Here is a 16,895-nt window from a genome sequence, read left to right as displayed (position 1 = left end):
GCCCTTACTTAGGTTCCACATAAGGTGAATCCCATACTGGTAATTGCTGCTGTAACACTGATCTTTTCAAAGACTTGCATGTCAGCTTAGATCAGTATTCCCACTGGGGACACTCATAAGTATTCACACCCGGTGTCTGAACGAGGATGTTTCAGCAGCATGCACGTGGATTTCTGCAACTCCCGATGAATGGTATAATAGTCCTAAAAATATCTGCAACACCCAACACCTTAGCTGTGGAAAGTGACTAAAGTCACCAGTAGGTGGAGTGCTGCACCCACTGCTGCATGGCTGGCCAATAGACAGGAGAGGGTTGGCTTTGTGCCTGGCTATATAAAAGGCCTGCATGGGATTCCACTTCAGTCAGCTGAGTAAAGAAGTACTTGAAGGGGGAAGTCATTTTTGGGGTGGGGGAAGATTCACGTAATGCCCTTTTCTATGCACAAACTAAGTATTTTTATGGTACTTTGAGAGAACAATCAGCATTTGCCAAGTCAAGAAAGTAAAAGCAACTTCTGTAACTTAAGACACCGACCTCCCACACCTCTTAAAAGGTAAGTCGTATAGTTTAATGCACTTAGATGGCGGATTTAAATTTGCTGTGCTTATGCTGTAATGTACATAACGAATGCATGCGAGTTCATCCAAGTTTTGACAATTTCTGAGTTGCTTTGTCACTTTGCTATTAACATTTATGAATTGATTTGCCAAGTTTGAGGACATGGAAATATGTGTAATCTGAAATAAGTAATTAGTGTTGCTGAACTGCTCCTAGTCTGGTTATCTATACTAAACGGACATATGCTAGCGGTCTTTAGACTGTAAGCTCTTGTACGGTTGGGGTAATAATCACAGAAAGTAGTCCTTTTTACCTAGAAGTACATGGTATAATGCAATGAATGAAAGGCCCACTCTATGTAACACGTTCTATAGGCAGGACAAGTCTAGGCTTGTCCTCTGTAGCTGGGGAGAGGGCTGTTCCCAGCTGCTTAGGGGGAGGCTCTGCAGTGACCTCATCATCCTTTGCTCTATAGTCTACAGGCCTGATGGGAGTGGCAGTAGTGTCAGAGCACAGACTTCATTCTGCGGGGAGGGGGCTGGAATATGGAGAAGGGGGGGCTGGGCTGGTGGCTTACAATAGCAGTGTCAGCAGCAGCTGCTCTTCATGGTTTGCTGCTTCTCAATAGGCCTGGCTGTGACACTTGAAGGCCACTGAGCCAGTACCTGGAAATGCGAGGCCTGTTGGCACAGCCAGCTGCTCTGCTAGACTGGTGGCACCTGAAAAGAAAAAAGGTGAATCCCGCAGTGCAGCCACATTTCTAACCTGCAAAGATCTTTTCAAGCAGACATCACTGATCTTGCATGCCTCGGATACTGTTCTAACCAGGACTAGCTGGCATTTAGGGGCTGCCATGTTCTTGTCCCACAATTAAACGTTGGGGGAAGGGGGGGTTTCAAAAGTATACTAAACTCCACAGGATGGAAAAGTGAAGTAATCTATATTTAATTTTTTTTTTATATATAATCCTGACATTTAGGCCTAATGATAGGTAATTTTCTTTTCTGTACAGGTAACTTCTCAGTAGCAATAAGTCATTGGGGGATATTAGTAAAGTGTTTATGGGAGTGTTAAATTATGGTGCATGCCATAATTTGTGATTTGAGCTTCTTGACACTTTTCTAAAGTGAAAATTGCAGGATTATATACAATCTATTTTCTAGCTTAAATAGGACATTTTCAGATAACACATTCCCTAAAGTTTTTAGTTTTTTTTTTATAATGGAACCCTATGGTGAAAGATACTACTGTATAATATCCATTTAAGGCACCAGTTTAGCGTAATTGTGTATACTAAAAACGTAGAACAAAAGTGATGTGAACGCAGCCTAAGTCATACTGTAGGTTCTGTAATGGCAGCCATATTTGCTGTAACCCAGCTTTCCCAGCGATATATTATCAGTGCTCATTTAAAAGACGTTTTACACAGGACTGTTGGTATTCAAGAAAACGGGGGTTAGGATAAGACATACCTTCAGGCCCACCCCCTTTATTAACTTATCTTAGGACAAAGGACGCGGACACCGTTCAACTTTAAAATTCTCTTTTACTGGGTGATTATCGGCCACAGCTCACATTATGAAGGCAATTTTAAACTCCAGAGGGAACGTGCGCCAAATCTGCTCCCATCATGCTCCTGTTCTCTACATTGCCGCCAGCTGTGACTTCCGAATTCCACACCAACCAGGAACCTTGAAAAAAGGAAATACAACATGACCATCCAAACACAAAATAATCAAAACCATACAAGGGAGGGCGGGCGGGACCTCCCTACTCTGTCGGGTGCTCTCCAGCCGATGCAAATTGTATGGAGGCAACTGATCGTTACTATGATTTGGTCCCCTTATGGTACATATTATTGGTAGCACGTCCCTGTTTATCTGGGGACATCTGCTGCCAAAACTATTTATGCATAAATACAAAAGTCTGAAACAAGTGTGTCAGCTGATTGGGGGTGTTTAGATGGACCATCAATCTGCCAAACCAAGTGTTTATACAAACATGTTCCCTATTGTCTCCCCATGTAAAAAGGCCTTAAAGGGGTATCCCAGTTGTGACAAGCTATCCTCTATCAGTGGTATAGGGGATAACTGAGATAGGTGGGGGGTCCTATTGCTGGACCCCCCCCCCCCCACCAATCGAGAACTGACACCTCTAACCCTTTAGGGCCCCCAGAAATGAAGAGCAGCTGGTTGGGCATGTGCACCACCGCTCCTTTAATCTATACAGGGGATCCTGAGACAGCAGAGTACAATGCTCAGCTATTTCCATAATTCCCAGAGATGAATATAGTTCCAGTGCCCATGCCCAACATGCCACTCTGTTCATTTCAGGGGGCACCAGGAGGTATGGTGTCTGTTCTCCCAGTGGTAGGATCCTCACTGATCTAATAGTTATCCCCCTATCCTGTGAATAGGGAATAACGTGTCACAATTGTAATACCCCTTTAAGGCCTCATCACACAACCATATCTGCTGTCTGAACCCATTAATTTCATTGGGGTCACAAAAAATGTGTGCTATCCATATGTCCATTCCTATTTGTCGGTTTTGCGAAGAAGCATAGGGCATTTCTACAGGAGATGAATATAAAATGGCGGCATACACATGGGTGGTAGCTGTGCTTTGCGGATCACAAGACACTTGTGGTTGTGTGCATAAGGCCTAATCCTCACACATATGCTTAATCTTGTGTTATGGAAATGAGTGGGGAGAATGTTGTCCTCATAACTAATAGGACAAGGGGCTAATAGTTTACTGCTCTTCTTCCTATGACTGAGCGGAGCACTCATTGTACACGCATGATCTATACATTAATCTCCTTCCACAAAACAAATTCAGCGATGTCACTATACATACAGATCATGGCTGGGTGTGACCTATCTTCTCTTACATTTCAGATGATTGACACACTTGTAACATCAGAAGCTCAGGACCTTCTTTACCAGTTGAACTCACTCTTGGAGCAGGAGGTGAAATGTCAGCCAAAAGCTTGTGGTTTGCGGCTGATTGAAACTGCTCACGACAATGGCCTCCGGATGACGACCAGACTTCGTGACTTTGAAGTGAAAGATTTGCTTAGCTTAACTCAGTTCTTTGGTTTCAGTACAGAAACATTCTCATTATCTGTGAACGTCTTGGACCGATTTTTAGCCAAAATGAAGGTAGGTGACCAGTTATTGTAACCGTAATAGAAACACTGATGTAGGGTGGGTACAGACTAAATACCCAAATAATTTCTGTAATGAGAGCAGCGATTGTCAAAATGATTGTATACAGGATTTATCACTAAAAGCTGTCAAAATGAATCGGATCAGCCCGGTTTATAGGAAGGCCACGTGTTCAGCTGTTTTCACTGGGGAACCTAAAGCAAAGTTACGTCCTTAAATACATGGCTGCCCAATGTCAGTCTGGGTGGAAGTTGCTCTTTGTATTGTCTCAGGGAAAAGTCTTTCAAATGAGTCCCACACATACTAGGTGCTAGCGATCTTGCAGGGAACAGCCTGCCGGGTCTCTTTGCATTCTGGCACTGCCAGGAGGTTGTACGTCTTCATCTGGCCCTATTAACTCTAATGTAGACCGGCAGAGATACAGCCACATTCCGGCAAATGTGCTAAGAATCGGCTGGGAAAAAAAGCTGCACCCTTATTTTATTTTTTTGTTGCACGTGCTTAAATTTCATCTTTTTGTTACTCTAATTTCAGGTACAACCAAAATATTTGGGCTGTGTCGGCCTAACCTGTTTCTACTTGGCTGTAAAAACCACAGAAGAAGAAAGAAATGTGCCCCTGGCCACTGACCTGATCAGAATAAGTCAGTACAAGTTCACTGTGTTTGACATGATGCGGATGGAGAAGATCATTCTGGAAAAGTTGGGCTGGAAAGTGAGAACTACAACGGCATATCACCTCCTAAAACTTTACCACTCACTTGTTGTTGAGAACTTATCCAGTGAAAGGTAAAAATGCTTTTAATTGCTTCTAAAATGTAAATACTTGTCGTATGCTGATCCTGAGTTCCAGCCTGTCTATAGACGGCTTCCACGCAGCGGAGCTCCGATAGTGCAGTGCATGCTGGGAGACAGCAGAATGGGTAATGCTGCTGTAGATAATGAGCAGTCAGATATTCCTGAAATATCAGTATGATGAAAAAAACAATATCTTGTAACCATTTTCTGAAATGAGATCTGTCAGCAGACCCCCTCACTTCTACCTGATGATGATGAAACCCTTCTGGCCTGATATTTGACATTTCTCCCCATCCAGACCAGCAGATTTTCATACATCTGGTCTTAAAAAGGACTTTTAGCCTCCCCTGACATGCCTGTTTCAGTAACCACTTGCATCACACTAGTAGTAATGATTCTGTGTCACAACCAGACAGCTGAGAAGCGCTGACAGAAGCCTTTCAGAACCTCCTCCTTGAGTTTCTTTGTTGTGATGTTCAGTTCCTCATCTCGTTAACCTCTCTCAGCTGTCATGTAGTTGGACTGATTGCTTCCCTTTAAATTCCTCCCCATAATGCATTACTGGGCGGCTTATACTACTTCCTGGAGTGTGTGTGCATGCTGATCTTGTTTTCCAGTCTGCTACAAAGTTAAGTGCTGAACATTTATCTGTTATCTTCTGTTTGCTGGATCCCAGGTGACCCTGACTCCCTCCGTGTCTGGTGTAGGGAGCCGGTGGTCGTGTCCCCTCACTATTGTAGGGTGTTCAGGGGTTATATAGTCGAGGTACGTGGATATGCAACCATCCACCTCTGGGATCTTTGCATAGGCTGAGCAGCCAGGGAAAGTCTCAGGTCTTGTGCAGGGGTCTCCCTTTTGGTTCCTTAGCTTTGGATCCAGTGAGTCATATATGCATGTTGCTTTGTCTTGTTTCCTGTACACCGTCCGTGACATTATAAGCCGCCAAAACCGTCTCAAGCATGGATCCGGTTTCACTTTTGGCTGAAGGCTTCCAGGGTCTTTCATTGGAGGTAGTTGATCTCCGTAAGACTTTTTCTCCGTTTCAAGTGACCGGTTCAGCTTGCGTTCATGGAGTTTGTTCTGAGCCTAAGATCTCGGTCCCGGATATGTTCTCCGGGGGTAGTGAGAATTTTGTGCGTTTTAGAGAGGCTTGCAAACTCCATTTTCGCCTTCTTCCCCATTCCTCTGGTGATGAGGAACAGAAGGTGGGGATCATTATATCGCTGCTCAGGGGTAACGCTCAGTCTTGGGCCTTTTCGCTGCCGGAGGGGGCACGGCCTCTCCGTTCAGTGGATGAATTCTTTTTAGCCCTGGGTCAGATATATGATGATCCGGATCGTATTGCTCTGGCTGAGTCTAGACAACGTCTATTATGCCAGGGTAAACAATCCGCAGAAATATACTGCTCAGAATTTCGGAGATGGGCAGCTGATACTGGTTGGAATGATGCTGCACTCCGAAGTCAATTTTGCCATGGTCTTTCAGAGGGATTGAAAGATGCATTTGCCTTTCATGAGAGGCCTATTTCTTTGGACTCTGCTATGTCTCAGGCCGTTCGTATTCACAGGCGTCTTAGAGAGAGAGGAGAGATGTCCCCTTCCTGTCATACTCAGTCCAAGGACAGTGCAGCGGTCTCATTCTGTGCGCAGGGGTCTCGGTCGCTGTCAGCCACTGCTGAGCAGGAGCCCATGCAGCTGGGGTTGATTGCTTCTGACAATAGAAGATTCAGCTCGCATGGGAGGGTTTGTTTTTGTTGTGGAGGTATAAATCATTTGGCAAATGTTTGTCCCTCTGGGAGATTCAGGCAGTTTTCTGGGAGTAATAAAGAAACAAACAGGAAAAAATCTTTTAAAAATGTTCCGTCTGTTACTATTGGCAGGGTTGAGGCGGAAATTGAAGGTTTTCCGTTTGCTTGTAGTTCCCGTTTTGTCCTGCCGGCTAGGGTGGCGCTAGAGAGCAAGAACATTTTTTGAGAGATTTTTGTGGATAGTGGAGCAGCTGTCAATCTCATTGATAATCAATTTGCAATAACTCATGGTTTCCAGGTGCGCACTTTGGGAAAGGATATTCCTGTTTTTGCTATTGATTCCGCTCCACTTTCTCAGAAATCATTAAAGGGCATAGTTCACAATATCCATTTAATTGTGAGTGATGCTCATGTTGAGGATGTGTCATGTTTCGTCCTTAGCGGTTTGCCTACTCCTCTAGTGTTGGGGCTACCCTGGCTCACTAAACATAACCCCACCATTGATTGGCAAGCAAGGCAAATAAATGGTAGGAGTGACTTTTGCAGAGAGAATTGCCTCACGACATCTGTTTCTGAGGTTGCTACTAAGACTGTACCATCTTTTCTCTCTGAATTTTCGGATGTCATCTCTGAGAGTGGAGTTCAGGATTTGCCCCCGCACAGGGAGTACGATTGCCCTATTAATCTCATCCCAGGCGCCAAACTGCCTAAATCTCGTTTATACAATCTTTCCCAACCTGAGAGGATCGCTATGCGTGCTTCTATCTCTGAGAGTCTGAGAAAAGGACACATACGACCCTCAAAGTCACCTGTTGCCGCTGGTTTTTCCTTTGTTAAGAAAAAAGATGGTTCTTTAAGACCTTGTCTGGATTTCAGGGAGCTGAACAGTATCACTATTCGTGACCCTTATCCGCTTCCTCTAATCCCGGACCTGTTTAACCAGGTTGTTGGGGCTAAAGTATTTTCCAAATTAGATCTAAGAGGGGCATACAACCTGGTCAGGGTCAGAGAAGGAGACGAATGGAAGACGGCCTTCAATACCCCTGAGGGCCATTTTGAGAATTTGGTTATGCCTTTTGGTTTGATGAATGCCCCAGCCGTTTTCAGCATTTCGTGAACAGCATTTTTTATGATTTGATGGGAAAATTTGTATTAGTGTATTTGGATGACATTTTGATTTTTTTCTCCTGATTTCAAAACTCATAAGGAACATGAACGTGTTTGCGGTTCCAGAAATTCAATTTCTGGGGTTTCTTCTCTCCGCTTCTGGTTTTCGCATGGACCCCCGAGAAGGTCCGCGCTGTGCTTGAGTGGGAGATTCCTGAGAATCAGAAGGCGCTGATGCGTTTTTTGGGCTTTGCCAATTATTACAGGAAGTTTATTTTGAATTATTCCTCTATTGTTAAACCTCTCACTGATATGACCAGAAAGGGGGTAGATTGTTCTTCTTGGTCAGTAGAGGCGCGTAAGGCTTTTTCTAATATCAAGGAGAGTTTTGCTTCCGCTCCCATCTTGGTGCAACCTGATATTTCTTTACCCTTCATAGTTGAGGTTGATGCTTCTGAGGTGGGTGTGGGGGCAGTCTTGTCTCAGGGTTCCTCTCCTGCCAAATGGCGACCGTGTGCCTTTTTCTCGAAAAAACTCTCCTCCGCAGAGAGAAATTACGATGTGGGAGATAGGGAATTGTTGGCCATCAAGTTGGCTTTTGAGGAATGGCACCATTGGCTAGAGGGAGCCAGACACCCTATTACAATATTTACTGACCATAAAAATCTGGCCTACTTGGAGTCAGCCAAGCGTCTGAACCCGAGACAGGCCAGATGGTCTTTGTTCTTTTCTAGGTTTAATTTTGTTGTCACGTTCCGCCCTGGAGTTAAGAATGTGAAGGCAGATGCCCTGTCACGTTGTTTTCCGGGAGGCGGGAATTTTGAAGACCCGGGTCCCATTTTGGCTGAAGGTGTGGTGGTCTCTGCTCTTTTTTCTGAATTGGAGGCAGAGGTGCAGGCAGCCCAGTCAGAGGCTCCTGATCTTTGTCCTCCTGGGAGGTTGTTTGTGCCTCTCGCTTTAAGACACAAGATTTTTAAGGAACACCACAATACGGTTCTTGCTGGGCACCCGGGGGCAAGAGCCACACTGGATCTCATCGCTCAGAGATTCTGGTGGCCTGCGCTTCGTAAGTCGGTTGAGGGTTTTGTGGCAGCCTGCGAGACTTGCGCTCGTGCCAAAGTCCCTCATTCACGGCCATTAGGTCCTCTCCTTCCCTTACCCATTCCTTCCCGTCCTTGGACACATCTGTCCATGGACTTCATAACGGACCTGCCTCGTTCCTCAGGGAAGACTGTGATTCTGGTGGTGGTGGACCGTTTTAGCAAAATGGTGCATTTCATCCCTTTTCCTGGTTTGCCCAATGCTAAGACGCTGGCGCAGGCATTTATTGATCACATTGTCAAATTGCACGGTATTCCTTCAGACAGTCTCTGATAGGGACACGCAGTTTGTTTCCAGATTCTGGAAGGCTTTCTGTTCTCGCTTGGGGGTTCGGTTGTCAATCTCTTCTGCTTTCCACCCGCAGTCGAATGGCCAGACAGAGCGCGTCAATCAGAACCTGGAGACATATCTGCGCTGTTTTGTGGCGGAGAATCAAGAGGATTGGTGTTCTTTTTTGTCCCTTGCTGAGTTTGCTTTAAATAACCGTCGTCAGGAGTCCTCTGATAAGTCACCATTTTTTGGTGCATATGGGTTTCATCCGCAGTTTGGGACTTTCTCGGGAGAGGGGTCTTCTGGTTTACCTGATGAGGACAGATTCTCCTCGTCTTTGTCATCTATTTGGCAAAAGATTCAGGATAATCTAAAGAGCATGAGTGAGAGATATAAGCGTGTGGCAGATAAGAGACGTGTGCTTGGTCCGGACCTGAATGTTGGTGATCTGGTGTGGTTGTCTACCAAGAATATCAAATTGAAGGTTCCCTCCTGGAAGTTGGGTCCTAGGTTTATTGGGCCTTACAAAATCCTGTCTGTCATCAATCCTGTTGCCTACCGTCTTGATCTTCCTCAGACTTGGAAGATCCATAATGTTTTTCATAAGTCCTTATTGAAACCTTATGTTCAACCCATTGTACCCTCGCCTTTGCCTCCTCCTCCGATTATGGTTGATGGGAATCTTGAATTTCAGGTCTCTAGGATTGTGGATTTTTACATGGGGATGCAGGTTACAGGTCCTCTTTAAACTGCGGAACTAAGCTACAATATGCAGTGGGAACTAAGCAACACTGGTATTAAGCTGACCATACACGTTAAATGGCTTTTGTCTGAAAGCCACTTCTCTCCCCCAACATGCACATTCCACCCAACAGAGCATTAAGGTCTTCTAAATGGGAATAGGGGAGTAAGCTGATGCCAGGCACCTCCGGTGGTGGCTTATCTCGCCTGAAAACAAAAGGATCTACAGGTGGAAACCCTTCTTTCATAATCACATCTACTGTTGGGAGAGACTAGAGCAGGCATGGCCAACCTGCGGCTCTCCAGCTGTTGTAAAACTACAGCTCCCACCATGCCCTGCTGTAGGAGGCTAGCTGTAGGCAGTCTGGAGCTGTAGTTTTGCAACAACTGGAGAGCCTCAGATTGGCCATCCCTGGACTAGAGCCATGATGGTTTACCTAACAAACTCCCAAAAAATGCACACTTCCTTAGATGTTTTCAGAACTCCATAGAAATGAATGGAGCATACTGGGAGTCGTAGTTTCACCACAGCTGGAGTGCTTGAGGTTAGCTATCACTGGACTAGAGATACCACCATACTCATTGTTAGCCAGGTAGTGTACAGAGACATTTGTAATGGAATGAAGAGATTTTTATACTCCTTTATAAATCATCAAAAGTAAAAAAAAAATAGTTTAATTTGCTTACAGGTATTTAATTTTTTCCCCCCTCCTAGGCAAAAACATTTTACTTTGGAACGTCTTGAAACCAGTCTCAAGGCCTGTCACTGCAGGCTTGGATTCTCTAAAGCAAAGGTAAGTCATGGAAGAGAACTGGGCAAGTGATCCCCTAATATTGAAAAAGTTATCAAGTCTCATTTAAAAAGGGTTTTCCCACAATGGTCATTTATCGCTTATACACAGTATATGTGAAACGTTGAGCCTCTCCTAGCCCCCTGTTCCTCCTCACGGCATGACTATGAGGAGGAGCTTGAATCTGCCCTGCTACTCTCGGGACTGACAGATATATGCTTTCATCTGTGTAATGTTTTTATGGTTTACAGCTTTTCTTCTTTCTCTTGTTAGCCCTCAATGTTGGCATTGTCTGTATTGGCGATTGAGATGCAGGAGCAGAAGCTGTTTGAATTGGCAGATGCAATAGAAAGTCTACAAAAGCATTCCAAGGTAAGATTTCAGTCCATTTATCCAACCCATTTTTGTATGTTTTGTGTTGCAATACTGTATACTGACATAACAGATTGTGCTTTAGATATACCTTACATAATGGACTATGGGAAACTGCAGAAGAATAGCCCATCATGTAGTGATCACAATTACCCTTGACTTTCTCCAGATCACCATCAGAGACCTCATCTTCTGGAAGGAATTGGTATCAAAGTGCCTGGCAGAATATTCTTCAAGCAAATGTTCAAAGCCAAATGTTCAAAAGCTCAAGTGGATTGTATCTGGCCGTACAGCAAGACAGCTGAAGCACAGTTACTACCGAATAGCACATCTTCCCACAATTCCAGAATCTGGCTCCTAACGCCTAATGAAGGTAATTGATCATCTATGACTTAAACATGATAAAGGAACAGGTTATAGGCTGTAAATGTAGTCCCCTTGGCATCACCTCACTATGTACATTTCCTTACCATTCTGCTAGTAAGTAGTACAAGACCCATGTAATGTGATACACATGCCCAGTTTTACATTCCATATTATGGCCACAAATCCTGGCTGCTCAGGACAGTATAAAATAAGCCATACTTGCCTTTCCGATCCACCAGCTACCCCCGATCTGACACTTCCAGAAAATGATCAGCCAATTACCTGTCTCAGCCAGTAGTCCTTTCCTGATTGAAAAGGGGAGCTAAAAAGTAGTGACCTCCAGGAGGTCGATGTGTCAAAACGGGAGTGGTGAGGTATCAATATTTTATACCATTCTGAACCATCTTTAATTGACCTGACAACCGCTTTTAAGTGCAATTTTACATATAACTTTGTTTTGTTAATTCTAATATTATTAAACCTTTTGGTGCCAGCCTCAAAGCAAAAATGGTATTACTTATTCTGCCCTATTAAAGGGTTTAATGAGTAATCTCATTAAGCAGTCACTATCTTTTGATGGGTGGCATCTGCACAATAGATTATCAAAGTTAATGGGCGCAAATGCTTACACTAAAGATTCCCTGAAAAACCAATCTTGGAACCAAAAGTGATTTCCCAGAGTAAAGCTTTTTCTATGGTGTTAGGGCTTTGTCATTTGACCCTTATGGAGAACCTGAAAGGACTCCTATGAGAGAAGCATGACAATAAGGAGTCACATCTCTAGATGACCAACTCTGCTCAAACATGTTCTCCAAACCGAGAAACCCTTTTGATATATCCAGGCAGTAGGATCTCCAGTGCTGAAGTCCGTTCTCCTAATCTTCTGGTCCCCGCTGGACTGGAAGTGTGATGTACATGTCACAGCTGATGCTCAACTATGGCAGTAGTCACCTGCAGTGCCTGCACACATCACTGCGGATGCCAATGATTGACCAGCCGCAGTGACGTGCTGAAGCTGAGTACAAGGGAGCTCTGCACTTGAACCAGATCACTGGTGACAAGATTTTTATTTTATTTTTTGCTTAAAACCTTGTAATCAGTCTATCAAGAGGTTCCTAGTCTTGAAGATCCACTAAATGTGGTGTTCAGCACAAATATAGCCGATTAGCCAACATCAGAGCTTGGATTACTGACCATCCTAAGGTCTAATGCAAATGACTGTCTGTATTGCAGTCTGCAAACCATGGATCTGCAAAATACTGACCTTATGTGTACAATATGAATTTCTCACCCTCACTACTATTCTTATTTGTAATAAGGACATGAAACTGACATATTGTGTAACTTGCAGATAGCACACTGACATCTCTGTACTGTTTTTTGGGGACCTTTAGAAATGAATGAGGGGTGCAATCCACAAAAAAGTGCATTGGACACGAATATAAAATACAGTTGTGTTCAGGAGGTCTAAGGGTGTTGGATGAAAGGTAAACCTTGCAATATACCACCAATTGCTGGTGGCACCTGGACTTGTTTTATGTAGCAAGTCTGTGTGGCCTGGCAATCTGTGATAGTGCTACCCACAGCCAATAACGCTGTGTAATAGTGCCCTGTGGTTAGCTGATCTTGCGATGTGTCTAGCAATGTATAAGGCTATGCATAGGGCCTTAACCCCTTCCTGACATCCGCCGTACATGTACGGCGAATGCTGGGTCTATAAAAATGGTGCCCGCCCCGCAGCGGAGCAAGCAGACTAATGTCCGCAATCGGCAGTATTGCTGAGGGAGGGCATTTAAAAGGGAGTCTGTCACCTCCATATGGCCATATACAGTGCTTACATTGCCCTATAGCACACCTATAAATGAATGTTCCAGAAGCTGGAAAAACGAACTTTGATATGCAAATGAGCACTCGCAAGTGCCCAGGGGCGGTGTTCACTGTGTTGGTGCCCAGGCTGCCCTGCCTTTTTTTCATTGTTCCCCAGCCTCTGCATATGCCCGCCCTCCTATTCCCTTGCGTCATCCTACGGTCCGGCCGAGATCCCGCGACTGTGCACTGCCTCGCCAGGCCGGAGCATGCCCACTGCGATGCCCATTGTTGGCACAGCATCGCTTTAACTACTGTGCATGCTCCGGCAAACGGCACAAAACCAGCGGCAATGTGGCGTTTTCCAGCGCATGTGCAGTAGTTAAAGCATTGTGGGCACTGCAGTGCGCATGCTCCGGCCCGGCGAGGCCGGGCATATGCAGAGGCTAGGACTGGGGATCAATGAAAAAAGGCAGGGCAGCCTGGGCACCAACACAGTGAACGCCGTCCTTGGGCACTTGCGAGTGCTCATTTGCATATCAATCAAAGTTCGTTTTTCCAGCTTCTGCAGGTGTAAAGACAAAGGTACCATAACATTCATGTATAGGTGTGCTATAGGGCAATGGAAGCACTGTATATGGCCATATGGAGGTGACAGACTCCCTTTAACCCTTCAGATGCCATGGCCAAAGAGGGCTAAAACCTGGAAGCGTGCAGCGGGGCAGGAATGCGTTCCGCCAGCATAGACTGGGGAAAGCGTTCTATGTGCATAATGAGCCTATACTAGACTTCCAGGCTCATTACCTGTATATTACAGTTTGTGGCAGCACTGAACTGTAATATACCCATTTCTGTACAGGATTGCATTATTCTATGTAAACTGCAATCTGATTATTGCAAGATGGGGTCCACTTGAGAACCTAAAAATGTTTTTGAAAAATATTTAACAAATCTAAAAATTCTAATGACCCCCTCCTTTCCCCAAAATCAAAATAAACAAATGAAAACATCATCATGGGCATTGTCGCATGCAAAAATACCTGCACTATTAAAATAGAAAAATTATTGCATACGAAAATAAAAATGGCCAATTTTTTATTTTTTTTCCCCTCATCACTTTGCTTCTCAAAAAAATGGAATAAAAAGTGATCAGATATATACACACATTGTATTGGCAAAAACTACAGCTCATCCCTCAAAAAATGAGCCTTACACATTTCTGTAGATATGACAAGAGAAAATGAAATTTTTCCAAAGAGGCTTTTATTTTTTCAGTCTTAAAACACAAGACAAACTATACAAGTGTGGTATTGCAGTAATCGTACTGACCCGGAGAATGAAACGCGAGTCAGTTTTACCGCATAGTGAATGCTGTAAAAAACGAAACGCATAAAAACTGTGGCGGTATTGCGTTTAGTTTTTTTCCACTCCATTTGGAATTATTTTTTTTTTTTAGCTTCCTTCACACAGCTATGTAAATGGAAAAAAAAAAGTTTAGCTCTAGGAAGGTAGGGAGTGAAAAACAAACGCAAAAAACTGAAATCGCTGGGGATAAAAGGGAAAGGTCATAAGTGTCTTGTTTTAGGCTATTTCATTGACTGTTCTTTTCAGTATGTTTTATAACTAATTTTTTTTTTTTTTTTTTCTGCAGTCTCAAGAAGGACAGGAAATGTGTGTGACTTTATTTTCTATGGACAATGAAGCGTGTTTGGAATGCACAAACTGTGAAGCCTACAGATAATATGGCAGCTAGCTTTTAAGTTCTGACATTTCAAAGCTGAAAAACAGGCACAAAAAGTGGTGGCAAGGTTTTCAGTACTCGGAGAAATCTGCACAGAACCTAGAGCTTTTTGGCCAGGAGCACTTTTCAGTAGGAGTGCTGGTGGCAATGTGATGCTGAGTGAGATCCTATAAGCCTGTGACGGTGACTGCTGTATGTTCACTCCAAGCGGCAAGATCAGTTTTATGAGGGAATGTTATACGAAAGGGCTAATGAAGTATTTTATTTAATTATTTGAAAGATTCTCTCCTTTACTGATGGACTCCTCAGAAAGTCAGCCATTGACAGGCACCAAGAATGCACATCCACAAAATGCCAAGCTAATGTGCTGTGTATTTGCTCAGAAAAAAAGATGCACTTTACTAGTTTTATATTTTAAGATGGTGCCATGAGGAGTTTCAATGTTTGTTAGTTCTCGATGTCAAGCAATACATAACTCTCATAGATGACCCAAACTGCCTATGCCGATTGCCGCGGTAGTCGTCTGTTCTGCACTGTTTACGGCCACCATCTGTCTAGCATTTAAGTTATTGGAAAACAAAATTAATTTAACCTTCTGATGTTGGCAGATATTCTTCTAGTCACCCTCTGTGTCTGTTAGACCACATTTTAGGTTCCCTCCTATAAACTGAAATGCGGTTAGGTTACTAATGGTGCATGAGCATCTATTCTCCAGGAGGGAGATGAGAACCATGCTAGAAAACTTTCTGAAACTAAATACTAAGACTGGGAGAAGAACTAAGTCAAATCTACTGAAGTCACTTTCAGTCTATGCACCAATGAAGAGCATGGGCACAAGTACAGCCTCCATTATATCAGATTGCTCTGCATTTCACGTTCCATATACTGGAAGAATGTTGCCATTATTTATAGTCCAGTATAAAGAGGTTGTATGACGTGTTCGTGTAGCAGCTGATGGACAGCGTGTGAAATGTCTGGTATCTCCAATGAACATCTACTGCAATGTAGACCAAGGATGCCCAAGCTGTGCCCCTCCAGCTGTTGTAAAACTACACCTCCAGCATGCCTGGACAGTACAGCTATTGGGGAATGCTGGGAGCTGTAGTTTTGCTACAGCTGGAGGGCTGCAAGTTGAGCATTCCTGATCTAGACAATAGCTGTCCATCACTGCAGGAGCAGCCTACATGTTGGGATATTCTAGAGGGCCAATGCCACACTGTTACAAGGCCTTGCACCTGTACAATGTAGTAAGAAATGTACCTTTCAATAAATTTATTGGAAAGAAACAGATCTGGCTTTTCTTATTTTATATGTACTGTATGTATAGGTGAAATGTGAAAAATTTGAATATCGTGCAAAGTTAATTTATTTCAGTAATGCAATATAAAAGGTGAAACAAACATATGAGATAGACTCATTACATGCAAAGCAAGATATTTCAAGCCTTTATTTGTTATAATTTGGATGATTATGGCTTACAGCTTATGGAACCCCAAAGTCACAATTTCCGAAAATTTAGAATCTAGGCTCAGTCACGCTGGTCAGCGAATTAATCTATAACGCCTGCAAAAGTTCCTGAGCCTTTAAGTTGTCTGTCTGGTTAAAGGGGTTGGCCACCATAAGTATAAAAAACAATAAAGTGCCCCAGATAATAACTAAAGCCAAGAGGAATTTGTATAATGAGAGATATACTGTATATATATCATTTTTCTACTGCATTCGGCATAGCATGCTCCCATTAATGAGGGGTTGTGTGGGTGGAGCAGCTGCAAAGTGAAAGTAAAAATCCCAGCATGCATCACAGCAAAGCATCTCCAGGGGAGCAGTCACATGACATCTCTGCCTACTTGTGATGCCATAGGGACAACAGCACATTAGGTGTCATTTCATCAGTGCTTTAGCATACCGCCCAACTTTAGAATAGAAGGAAGAGGGACACTACATGCCCAAGGCTACTTTCACACTTGTGTTTTTTGCAGATCCGTCATGGATCTGCAAAAACGGTTCTGTTACCATAATATAACCGCATGCATCCGTCATAAACGAATCCATTTGTATTAGGTCTTCTATAACCATAACGGATCCATCTTGAACACCATTGAAAGTGAATGGGGGACGGATCCGTTTTCTATTGTTCCAGAGAAAACGGATCTGTCCCCATTGACTTGCATTGTGTGCCAGGACTGATCCGTTTGGCTCAGTTTCGTCAGGCGGACAGCGTTTTGGTGTCCGCCTCCAAAGCGGAATGGTGACTGATCGGAGGCAAACTGATGGATTCTGAGTGGATACTTTTCCATTCAGAATGCATTAGGGCAAAACTGATCCATT

At 43.8% G+C, this 16,895-nt stretch overlaps 1 protein-coding gene across 1 annotated transcript; it reads left to right on the top strand.

The window, feature by feature from the left end:
• Nucleotides 1-360: 360 nt before the first annotated feature.
• CCNG1 (cyclin G1) lies at nucleotides 361-15,857 on the top strand. Its single transcript, XM_044281051.1, has 7 exons — nucleotides 361-554; nucleotides 3,459-3,722; nucleotides 4,263-4,516; nucleotides 10,207-10,285; nucleotides 10,556-10,654; nucleotides 10,824-11,027; nucleotides 14,478-15,857. Exons 2-6 carry the CDS (start codon nucleotides 3,459-3,461, stop codon nucleotides 11,013-11,015), a joined length of 888 nt encoding a protein of 295 aa, XP_044136986.1. The 5' UTR covers nucleotides 361-554; the 3' UTR covers nucleotides 11,016-11,027; nucleotides 14,478-15,857.
• The last annotated feature ends 1,038 nt before the right edge of the window (nucleotides 15,858-16,895 follow it).

Source organism: Bufo gargarizans, chromosome 2 (genome assembly GCF_014858855.1).
Source record: "Bufo gargarizans isolate SCDJY-AF-19 chromosome 2, ASM1485885v1, whole genome shotgun sequence".
NCBI lineage: Eukaryota > Metazoa > Chordata > Amphibia > Anura > Bufonidae > Bufo > Bufo gargarizans.
Note: the sequence above shows the minus strand (reverse complement) of the source record. Positions and strands in the feature narration are given on the sequence as shown.

Coding starts and splice junctions, on each gene's coding strand:
- CCNG1 (XM_044281051.1), top strand. CDS start 3,459: ATGATTGACACACTTGTAACATCAGAAGCTCAGGACCTTCTTTACCAG. Junction 10,286..10,555: donor TTGGATTCTCTAAAGCAAAG/GTAAGTCATGGA, acceptor TTCTCTTGTTAG/CCCTCAATGTTGGCATTGTC. Junction 10,655..10,823: donor GTCTACAAAAGCATTCCAAG/GTAAGATTTCAG, acceptor GACTTTCTCCAG/ATCACCATCAGAGACCTCAT.